A 12,447-nucleotide genomic window follows, 5' to 3' on the forward strand; every position below is an offset into this window, starting at 1 on the left:
TTTCAAACATTAGTAGCACCACTGAAAGTCTGAGACATGCAGGACTGGTGATTCCTAACATATTCTCATTTAACTTGCCTTTTGGGCTAGGGCAAAAGTCATTGGTTCTTGGAGAATAAAATGATAATGCTAAAGAAAGTTACATTTTCAAATATATTTTCATAGCTGAAAAAAAAATCTAGCACAATCTTTGGCACCTGGTATGCAGTTAGTAATTAACCTGTTAAATGCTGGGTTTTTTAGTTATAAAAGAGAAAACGGAAACAATTTCCATGTACCTGGCACCACCAACAGCATATCTCTATTACCTTATTCCAGGACTATGTTAAAACTCTTACTGTCATAATATGGTTTGGAGGGAATTTAGTCATTCCAATATCCTAAGACCATCATACAGATCCACTATATTGATTTGGAATAGATAAGCAGAATGTAACAAGTCCATACATATGCCGGAGAATAGGAGATAAACTTCAGGACCCTGTCATATTGGTAAGATTTCTAGAGGTCCAGTGGTCCAGAACATGATGGAATATCTCTTTTTTTTTAATTAATTTATTTATTTTGAGAGAGAGAGAGAGAGAGAGAGAATCCAAAGCAGACTCCACACCGTTAGCACGGAGCCCAATGTGGTGCTTGAACCCACGAACTGCGAGACCATGACCTGAGCTGGAATCAAAAGTTGGATGCTTATCCAACTGAATCACCCAGGTGCCCTGGAATATCTCTTTTAAAGTGTTATAATGGTATGAGTTGATATAAGTTATAATGGTATAAGTAGTGTAAATGGCATAAAGGTATGGGTTGCTGCATCAATCAGGAAGGAAGAGATTCAACATTGGGTGGATTCTCAAATTTTGGAGGCAGTATCTACAATATATAGATGTGTTACTTCAACTCATTTGCCAAGTAATTCATGAGACTGGCCAGTTTTTGATGGATCTGAATTAAGAAAGAGTCTGAAATAAGTAGATCTAAGCTGTGATGCAAATGGGTCTTTCTCTTGAACCTTATGAGCAATAGATCTAAATGATACTGAAATGCCTGTGACAGACTGAAATACTGTAAGGTGCTTCTAATATGCCCCACTAGGAAAATCACAGCCTAGGCCTTTAGAGTTTACATGGCAATGGTGTCCTTTCATAACAATTATCAACATGAAAGTAGTCCTCAGCTTTCTATAGACCCTGGAAGATAGTGAATGCCTGACTGTGGGTTACCAAATGATTATGCAATTCAAACAGTTATCATAAGTTGTTATCTGACCCACCAAACCATAAATCAATTTCTCTGGGATATAGGACTTTCCCTGTTGTCACCACACTCTCCCACCTTTCATGGAGCTAATAATGAGTACACGTATCCTAAGAATGATAACTGCAGTGACCACACAATAGAGTGTCTGCATAAGTGCGGAAGTGCAATGTCTGCATCTAGAAGTGCAATATAGCAAGGGGCAAGGTAGAGAGAGGGGCCACAACAGTGCATCTAGGTTGGTGTCTACCCACCCACTCACATAAGATGCAGTCTGGGCTTCTTAACTAATTGATCAAGTCAGGGTAGGAAAGAAAAGGAGAGATTGTGGGAAGTTGTATGTAGGCTGAGGTCCTGCACTGTATTTGTTCCACTCCAGATACTTCCATGTCCCACATTTTCTGGATTGCTAAAACATGGCTAAGAATGGATAAATCTTTGAGGAGATGTACCTAGGGCAGATATAGCATTACGTAGGTGGTCCAGCCAGTCTACCAATGGCATGGTAAGCAACAGACTATTGAAATTTGTCTTTTTTAGGCACCTGTTCCAGCACTTTATTGCCACACACTCTGCAGATGATATGTGCATGCAGTAGTCATAGGATCCTACGCTGGAAGGCCTAGCTTATTATTTTCTGGGCCATAAAGTGTAATCCATGTCTGATTGGAGGGTCTTTGGATAGCCCCAAAGTAAACAGTATTATACTCTCAATGCTTTAACGGTGTTATGTGAGCATCTGCAATTGCACAGCTTTAATAAATGAATCATCAGTCAAGTTGGGGATCATGGTGGGGTGGGATTGGTTAGCAGCTACCATTTGGCCCCTTTATCTAAATGCCATAAACACATAGCCTTCCAAGGGGTAACCTCATTATGGAGGCCAACCCAGAAATTCTGTTAGTTCACTTAGTCTGATTTAAGGTTATCACTCACTTGGTCTGATTTAAGGTTATCACTTTCATGGAAGCAGGGAGCAGATGGGATGATAATAATGGCCACACACTTTAAACTTCCCCCTCTTCTTGCTCTACATAGTGACCTAAAAGCATTATCTATCTCATATTACATAGTGTTGACAGAACACTGTTTATGCTGGTTACATGACAACCTTCACTGCTCTAGTTATAGAAAGTGGATTAGAGAAATGGTCTATTTATTTGGTCTTACTTTATCTAAAATTCTTTGCACATTCCACCCACCAGAATATTCAACTAGTAGTTTCACCTGAAGTTCCGGATCACGCTTCTTCTGTGTCACATCTTATGCAACTCCCTCAAAGCCCTTAATAACAGCCACGGGATATTGGCAATCTTTCTCCCCAAATCTTGGCATTCTCAGCAAATTTATTATTTAAGAAACTTGAGACTCCAAAGGACTAGTTCTTGTAATGTTAGTAATTATCCTTCCCAATCCTTGAAACTAGTCATACTGCCCTATTTGGGCTTTTCCCATTTCTAGAGTAGGTCTTTGATCTGCAGACCTTGGTATGCTGGCCCAGATGCCCCGTTTTTTTGTGCCAACTGTTGAGCGAACAATGTCAAACAACCAGACATCAAACACACCAGGCCTGTGATAAAACTCCTGAGAAAGAAACAGTAGCTGTTCAGGTCCTCCATTGCCTATCACATTCTGGGCAAGGACCCAGGGATTTAGAAGGCCACCCATCAGATTCAGAAAAGGCACCCTAGTCCTAGTGCTGTGGGGATTTTGATTGGGAAAACACTAGCCCCTCTCTGTCATGATCAGGGTTCTGGATCCCTGACTCCAAGTAGCTGACATTCTAGTAATACAAGTTAAATTTTTCAAAAAAAAAATTTTTTTTTAAATAAAGAGTTAACAGGGCACCTGGGTGGCTCAGCCAGTTAAGTGACTGACCCTTGGTCTCGGCTCAGGTCATGATCTTGCAGTTTGTGAGTTCAAGCCCCGCATCTGGGGCTCATGCTGGCAGTGCGGAGCCTGCTTAGGATTCTCTTTCTCTCCTTTCTCTCGCCCCTCCCCTTCTCGCTTGCGCCCTTTCTCTCTCTCTGTCTCTCAAAAATAAAAGAGCTTTTAAAAATTCCTCCAGAAAGAAAGAAAGAAAGAAAGAAAGAAAGAAAGAAATTTAAAAATTTTCTCCCTGTGCCCACTCCCAGAAAATCAACTGTGTACATCTTGGGATGCACATAGCCCACTCTGCGTACACTCCTTAACTCCCCTTGCTATTACTATGCACTATACGATCTCCTTTGTGTTGACAAAGAAGGGAAAATGTGCTGCTGGGAGAATGGTGCCAATCACTAATTTTCTGAATATGGCATCTTCTTCCACCTTAGCAAACTAGGGTCTTTCCTTGACACCTCGAAAATGCTCATTTCCTCACTCTACCTGTCTGGCAGAAGATGCTTCCACTATGCACTACTCGATTGGTTGAAGTAGAGTATTAGAGGAAGCTAGAAAAAAGTTATCATAGTAAACCTGAGATTCTCGTTCTTGGAAAGTCTTGCTTGGAAAGTTGGTCCTTGCCTGGTGTCTGGGAATTTGGCTGATAACTTCTGGAGGAGGGGGCGGCGCAGGGACACCTTTCCTGAATGGCTTGCTGTGGCTGAAATCTAAAAACAATGTAGTTTGTGCTGAAAATCTATTTTCCTTCTGGGGGTCTAGAATTTTGGTGCATGCTAAGCAAAGGATGCCTACATTCCCAGCTCCCAGGAAAAATTTTGGTCACTTAGTCTTTACTGAGCTTCCCTTGAACACAACCCTTTGCACATGTGGTCACAGCACTTTGCACGTGTTGCCACAACTCGCTGCTGGAGTTGTGTCCCCTATGTGACTCTACTGAGAGAGGACCCTTGGAAGCTTCCACCTGGTTTCCTCCAGACTCAACCTGTGAACCTCCTCTCTTTGCTGATTCTGCTTTGTTCCCTTACCCTGTATTAAATCGCAGCCATGAGTACAATTATATTCTTATTCCAATGGATCATTCTAGTGAAGTGTCCAGCCTGGGGATGGTCTTGGGGACATCCCACACAGGGGACAACCTGCATAGCTACCCTAAATGCAGTGACTCAACCAAAAGACACCTATAAGCTCCCTCATTCCCATGTCCTTCTCTTCATTAGTTACAAACATCCAGAGCCATTCTCACATTTTACAGTGTTTTTCCTTGTGCTTTACTCAGTGATTTCTTCTGTCGATACACATTTCAGGGATTCCTCAAAGTTTCTGGTCCAATGAAGAGGGCACTTGTTCTGCAACAATGATGTGGATTTTTTTTTTTTAAATAAACTTCTCTATCATCTCCAAAAACCTGGGATGTAGGTAGGCTGGCAGGCACATTTTATCAATTGATAATCTTATCTCCTGGCCCCCTATTGTTTATCGAGTAAAATGGAAAGACAAAATATTTCCCATATTTGGGACTGTCAACCCATATTTGCTTTGTACTGCTTTCATTTCAATTTAGCAAGTATTTATGTAGGAATTAGTGCCAAGAAAAACCATCATTTACAAAATACACATACATATGTGTGTTTGTGTGTATATATATATGTGTGTGTGTGTGTGTGTGTGTGTGTGTGTGTGTGTGTGTGTGTGTATACGCATATATGTGTATGCGTGTGTACATTCCTGTCTGCTTTATTTTGACTTTTAGTTTAAGGGCTTAGTTACCACATAACTTTTTTTTAACACTAAAAACTGTAGTCTCAAAATAATTGAGATGTAGGGAAACAAACATAAAAGAAAGGTTAACTACAGCTAAAGTTTGACCTACTTGTTAGAGATGAGAATATGAAATTATAATCATCACGGAAATATAAGCAACCACAAATTCAAATATTTTCAACACATATATCAAATACCAATTCCATTAGTGGATGCTGTAGGTGATTTTAAGATATCATATCAATTATTGTGTCCTTACAAATTTGATATGGTCTAATAAGCTATTACAATTTACCCCCAAAATGAAACACTTGTGACAGGTTATTATGTTGTTTTGAAAAAAATATATGGAAATAACACCTAATTTTAGCTTAAATAAATGTTGTCAAAAATATTTCAATTAATTGATTGTGGTGCTCCTTACAGACTCCAGATCTAGACCACCCAGGCTGAAATCCAACATCTGCCACTTACTAACTGGGTCACATTGGTCAAGTAGCTTAACCTCTTCTAGCCTCAGTTTCTTCATCTGTAAAATTGATGTAATAATTGCACTTACCTCACAGAATTGTTATGACAATTAAATGTGTTAATACAAGTAAAGTGCTTGATAGAGTGTCTAGGACATATAAAGCACATGTAAGTTTTATTGTGATGATCATTATCATTTCACACTGGTTGGGAAGACAGGAAACATAGGTTATATTCTCATTTCATCCATTTACATTTCAGTGTCTTTGGCAAGTACTCATCAACTTTCCTGGGCCACAGTTTCCTCCCCTACAAATTTAAAGAATGCACTCCATCACCTCAAAGATTTTATCTGGTTCTGAAACTCCAAATTTATTATGTATTTTTTTTTGAAATTCAAAAACACCCATATTGCACCCTCATTTGATTCTGAGCCATTAAGCCCCAACTTGAGTCTTTATAGAACTTATTGTTTATACCACTCATTTGATATTTATTATTATATTATATTTCTACATGTGAATGTGTGTTCTTCATGTCCCTCCCCTTTGGCCAGATGATAATGACTTTAGGAACAAAGGTCCATTCTTTCCTCTTTGCACATGATAAATATTGACTTTTCATTCCATCATAATGCATGCATTGAATAGGCACCAAGCACTGTTCTAGCTAGACCTTGAGGGAAAAAGTAAATAAAATCTAATTCCTGATCTGAAAGAATTCATTATAATAGACCAACCAATGAAACATAATTACTATATGGAATGATAAATGCAATAATAATGGATGAAATCCTCAAATATGCTTGAATGGCTCACAGAAAATTATTTTTTAGAAGAAACATGAACAGGTCTTAAAAGATGAGTAGCAATGCCCCAGATGGAATAAAAAAAAGAAATGAAAACAGTCCCCTTGTTATAACATATCTCATGCAGATATGATAGAACAAGGGTATCAAATTTTGATTTATTATACTGATGCTGGTAAGGCTTTGGTTTCCCTAAAGCAGGTGGACATCCCTGATGTCAATTATCTGAAGTATAAATGTGTCTTCAAATGTCTTTCTCTTACCCTACCATGACCAATTCATCACCAAATTACATATATATATATATATATATATGTATATATATATATATATATATATATATATATACATATATATATATACACACATATATATATATCCTTTTACTTTTTTCTTGAATCTATTTATTTCTCTGCACCTGCACTAATTCCATCATAGAATTTACATTCTGTTTTTTAATTTGTAAATTCTTTATTAAGGTATAATTGAAATATTAGTTTCAGATATGCAACATAACATTTATATATGTTGTGAAATGACCACCAAAATAAGTCTAATTAACATCCATCCCATACATAGTCACAGAATTTTTTCTTTTTTAAAAAATTTTTTTGAATGTTTATTTATTTTTGAGAGAGAGACAGAGCATGAGCGGGGGAGGGGCAGGAGAGAGGTATATACAGTATCCGAAGCAGGCTCCAGGCTCTGAGCTGTCAGCACAGAGCCCAACGCAGGGCTTGAACTCATGAGCCGTGAGATCATGACCTGAGCCGAAGTTGGACGCTCAACCAACTGAGCCACCCAGGCGCCCCAGAAGTTTTTTTCTTATAGTGAGAACTTTTAGCATCTATTCTCTTAGTAACTTTCAAGTATGCATTACAATATTATTAACTACAGTCACCATGCTGTACATTACATCCCTAGGACTTATTTATTTTATGACTGGAAGTTTGTACCTTTTGACTTTCTCCATCCATCCCACCCACCCCCTACTCCCAGCCTCTGGCAATCAACAATCTGCTCCCTGTATCTATGAGTTTGGTGTTGTGTGTGTGTGTGTGTGTGTGTGTGTGTGTGTGTGTGTGTGTGTTTTAGATTCCATATGTAAGTAAGGTCATATAGTATTTGTCTTTTTCTTTATGTCCTTTTTCACTTAGCATAATGCCCTCAAAATCAATCCATGTTGTCACAAATGACAAGATTTCATTCTTTTTTATGGCTAAATAATATTGTTTTACATATATACTACATTCTCTTTATCCATTCATCTATCAATCAACATTTAGGTTGTTTCCATATCTTGGCTATTGTGAATAATGCTGCAACGAACATGAGGGTGCATAGATCTTTTCTAATAAGTCTTTTCATTTTCTTAGGGTAAATACCCAGAAGTAGAATTGCTAGATCATATGGTAGTTGTATTTTTAATTTTTTGAGGAACTTCCATACCGTTTTTCATAGGGGCTGCACCAATTTATATTCTCATCAACAGTACAAGGGTTCCCTTTTCTCCACATCCTCACTAACACTTGTTATTTTTTTTCTCTTTTTGATAATAGTCATTCTGACTAGTATGAGGTGATATCCCATTGTGTTTTTGACTTGTATTTCCCTGATGATTAATGATGCTGAACACCTTTTCATATGCTTCTTGGCCACCAATATGTCTTCTTTAAAAAAATGTCTATTCAGATCCTCTTCCCATTTTAAAAAATTTTAATGTTTATTTTTGAGAGAGAGAGACAGAGTGCAAGCAGGGGAGGGGCAGAGAGAGAGGGAGACACAGAATCCAAAGCAGGCTCCAGGCTCTGAGCTGTCAGCCCAGAGCCCAACATGGGGCTATGAAACCTGCCTACAAAACAAACCGTTGAGATCGTGACCTGAGCCTAAATTGGACACTCATCTGACTGAGTCACCCAGGGCCCCACTCTGCCCATTTTTTAAATTAAATTGTTTGGGGTGTTTGCTATTGAGTTTATAGGTGTTTATATTTTTTGGATATCAACCCTTTATCAGATATATAACCTGCAAATATTTTTCTCCCATTCCAAAGGCTGTCTTTTCATTTAGTTGATGGTTTCCTTTGCTGTGTAAATTCTAGGTATCAGAATTCCCCAAGATTTTATCCTTGGCTCACAGCTTTTATTCTGCATACTTTCTCTGGGTACTCTTATTTATACTCATGGCTCCAGCTACCACAGATTATTTGATAATCTCCTATTTTTTTCTTCAGTCTAAATATTCCCCATGAGATTTAGGCCAGATATATTTATTCGGACATAATCTAGGATCTTTGAAATAGATATATCCAAATCAGAACCCTTTATTTTTTCCCCCGATCCTCATTCAGTGCATGTATTCAGCTACCTATACCAGAACTAACCTTAGATCCTTCCTCTCCTTTATTTCCCATATCCAAGCAATAACCATTTCTTGCCAAATTTACCTTCTCTAGCACTCACTCTTCTAATTGTTCTTCCTTTCTCATCTGGTTCCCTTTGTATTCACTTTCCAAAAGCTACCAGAACAATCTAAAATACAGCCTGAGTCCCTTACTTTAAAAGCTTTAAGGGGCTTCCTCATTACCAAAAAGATAGTCTATGTTCTCATCATAGCATAAAACCCACTGTGATCAGCTCCCTGCTTGATTCGCCAGTTTTCTATTTTGCTTTCCAATTTACTCTAAAGATTTTGTTGGTACACACACAGTGTGACATAATGATTAGCATCGCAGTCTTTGGAGTCAAGCTGCTTAAGTGTGAATCCCAGGTCTATCACATATTTACCTGTTTCCGCAATTGTGAAATGGATATAATTATAGTCAAAATAATATAAGAATATTTGGAGGACTGAATTAATACGTGTATACTTAGACTAGTTCCTACCACATATTTACTATTACATTAGGCTCTTCTAATATTTCTGCCTTTGTTCACCTCCTTCCTTCTCTTTCTTGCAATGTATTAGTTCAGCTATGGATCCCATTCAGTCAGTTTTTTATAAGCTTACATTTGATTTACTACCCATGAAATTGTTACCAATTACAACGTATTTCATATTAGGGTTAATGTCTTAAGCAGGCATCCTCACAATGTTTTTTTTTCTTTTGATGGTTGCAAATGTAGCTACTTCCACTGTTCTGTGTTCCACAGATCAAAACTGAAGTTTTTGTACCAAACCATTTAAATGTAAAGGTGAGAGAGAGAAGTATGGATAACTCCCCAGTTTCTAGCGTGAATGACTAGGAAACCAGACAATACTGTAGAATGCTCAAATGTTTGTTCTAACACACACACAAATATTTTTATTTCTCCCAAGTTTCCTACTGACTCTTCAGCCCGCTAGATAAAGCTCCCCTTTATCCACAAAATTTCCCCTCTCTGCCACACCCACCCACCAACCAGAAAAACGCTCTATAGCTCTAATTTTCCTTTAAGAATATGGCCACACGGAAATTGCACGCCTAAACCCGCCTCCCAGGTTTCCCTGTCACCATAGCAACGGGAGAAGGAAGGGGCGGGCTCCCTCAACCTACGTCCGGCCTGCCGCGTGCGCCAGCCGGTTTAATGCGGGGGCGCGGGCTTCTGGGGTTGAACAGGTTTTTCAGCTCCGGGTTGGACCCGGAGCCGGAGCCGGATTCAACGCTGATGGCCACGTCAACCTAAAGCTAAACCGCCCTCCCCACCCAGCTGCCGCCGCGCCCGCCGAGTTGCTGCGGGTGTTCCCAGGCCGCGTCCTCTCCGCCTTTCCCACAGTGCCCCGCGCCAGGCCCCGCCCCGGTTCGCCGTGGGGACCGGGGCGCGAGGAGCCGACTGGAACTGCAGCGCTCGTTGCTGCCGGTGCGGCTCGTCCTCCCCCATCCCGAGCGCGGCGGCCCGGCGGTCGGAGAGTGCGCGCTTTGTTAACGCGCGCACAGCTTGCGCTCGGCCGGGTGGGGTCCGCCGCCGGGAATTGAGGATGGGGGAGTAGCTGCAGGAGGCGACCCCGCTACACTGAGGTGGGCATGGGCCGGGGCCCGGGGCTCTGTAGGAGCCGGCGGCGGCCTGGGCCCTCCTGGAAGGGAGAGCGCAATGCCTGTGCACCTCAGTCTCCCCTCCCTTCCTCTCTGCCCCTGCGACGGGTTTTGTGTTCTCGCTCCCCATCTTTTTCTGATTATCTACATCATCACCCTTCTGACCTCGTCTCCCCACGTCTTGCTACAGTTTCTCTCACTTAAGCCTCAGTCACTCAGTCTCTTTTCACCCTAACCCGGCCGGAGACTTCACACACCAGCAGCACTTCTTGGTCTCTTTCACGGGACTTCCCCAACTTTCCCCTCTCCCCGCATCCTATTCTGGGGTGATGGCAGCCAGAAATCCTTCACACTGCCTTTACCTGCAGCTTCCACCTGTCCCCGAAGCTTGGCGGAGATCAAGTCAACCACACCCACGCTGACTGAGAACGACCGCTAGCAACACCACTTGTCCCATAGTGGTATTGGAGAATATGTTCTCTATTTTCCTCTAGTTTTTTAGTCTGATACTTGTTACTCGCCATCACTATGCTTTACAAAATTATGTTTTGGTTGCATGAAACAAGTTAGAAATGAGCCAAAGACCGTTCGCAGGTAAGGAGAAGATTTAGACATTTAGGATTAAATGAAGAAAGGAGAAACAATGCTAAGAAGGTTAGATTTTTCAAAGTGTTTTGGTATCTTTTGTGATCTGATGAAGTGGAGATTATTGACCCTACACAGGTGAGCATGTTAAAGTAACTGATTCCTTCTCCTTTTCTGTTTCCTTTTCATTTTTATTTATCTTAGATGTAAACTTTGCGATAAAATTACACTGTTAACTTGTAGTTATTATTCGACTATTTATATAAAGTAGTCCCTACTTACATGTAGTGTAAGGACCTTTTGAGAAAATTCGGAACAAACCGGCCATACTAAGTATGTTGTCTAACAATATAAATTCACTGCCCTTGTTGGAAGAGGTGTATGAAAAATACTCTTTGAAAGGACCCTTCCTTCCTTCTAGTCCTTCCAAAGGATATTTTCTACAAGTGAAATCTGATTAAAATGAAAACGATGTAGTCTTACAGTGGTAAAAGAAGTGGCCAAAAAGGAAGTGGTTTTACAAAAGAGCTGTGCTTAATTAAGCTAGATAGAAAAGGAAGGAAACGTTTTTTTCCCAGACTTGTGTTCTGGTGCTGATCAGAGCAAATCATTGAATTTGTTTTCAAAGTGTTCTAGCTAGCTACAACCGCACACTACCCTTTACACTTACCTCCTATCTTGAGTGGTTTCACAAATCTGGCTACCTGGATATGGAAGCAGTGAAGGGGCCCCCAAAGAATAGAGCCTGGGCACTCACCCTGATTTGCCATCAAATGGAGCTTGTATTACTGGCCATGTTATTTAACAGCGTTATTGCTGGGTTTTTTTGTTTGTTTGTTTTTTAATGTATTTTTAACTACCTTGTTTCCTCTCTTTAGATTGACATTTTGGGAGGAAATTTCATGATGCTTGATTCGCCCTGGGAGTAATGTGAACAGAAGTTCTCAAACCTGCATATTCTATCAGTTGGAACCAGCGTGTATCTTAATGTTCACTTAAATCAGAACTTGTGTAAGAAAAAGAATGGGAGTCTGGTTAAATAAAAATGACTACGTCAGAGACTTGAAAAGGGTCATTCTGTGTTTTCTAATAGTGTATATGGCCGTTTTAGTGGGCACAGATCAGGATTTTTACAGTTTACTTGGAGTATCCAAAACTGCAAGCAGTAGAGAAATAAGACAAGCTTTTAAGAAATTGGCGTTGAAGCTACATCCTGATAAAAACCCGGTAGGTAGTTTTCTCTTTAAATACGTCTGATTAATGTATTTCAGTGAAGTTTTGATACATAGTTAAATTTTAAGTGCTCAAAATGCTTAAAAACAATCACATGTCAAAAGTCACAATTTAGCTTCTGTACTAAAAAACAGAAGCAGCAAAATATTCTGGTTGAGAATAGTGTGAAAGAATATTGATATCAAAAATGCAATTCCCTGTTAATTTGAAAACTGAGTTGTACCAGTTCCATTACAGATGTTAATTCCAAAACCAACGATAATGTCTATGGGGTAGTTGAAGTAGTTTTCTCAGTAAAGTAAGTTAAGAACAAGTATTTTATAACTGTAATAGGAAAATTACTCCCTTAGAACTTGGAAGTTTCTTGCTAAAAATGGCAGTAATAATAATAACATGCTTCAACTTGTACTGTTTTCTCCATGCACAAATCCCACACCAG

At 39.8% G+C, this 12,447-nt stretch overlaps 1 protein-coding gene across 2 annotated transcripts in view; it reads left to right on the forward strand.

Moving 5' to 3' along the window:
• Positions 1–9,717: 9,717 nt before the first annotated feature.
• The window catches only part of DNAJC10 (DnaJ heat shock protein family (Hsp40) member C10), a 52,132-nt gene continuing 49,402 nt past the window's right edge, over positions 9,718–12,447 (forward strand). The window contains exons 1-2 of one of the 2 annotated variants that reach the window (XM_042949333.1): positions 9,718–10,175; positions 11,654–12,002. In XM_042949333.1, the coding sequence (XP_042805267.1) occupies positions 11,799–12,002 (204 nt within the window). In that variant the 5' untranslated portion in view covers positions 9,718–10,175; positions 11,654–11,798. Of the gene's footprint in view, positions 10,176–10,200; positions 10,914–11,653; positions 12,003–12,447 lie in introns of those variants that run through there. The other variant, XM_042949334.1, reaches the window with a different exon arrangement.

Source organism: Panthera leo, chromosome C1 (assembly GCF_018350215.1).
Source record: "Panthera leo isolate Ple1 chromosome C1, P.leo_Ple1_pat1.1, whole genome shotgun sequence".
In the NCBI taxonomy this organism is placed as follows: Eukaryota; Metazoa; Chordata; class Mammalia; order Carnivora; family Felidae; genus Panthera; species Panthera leo.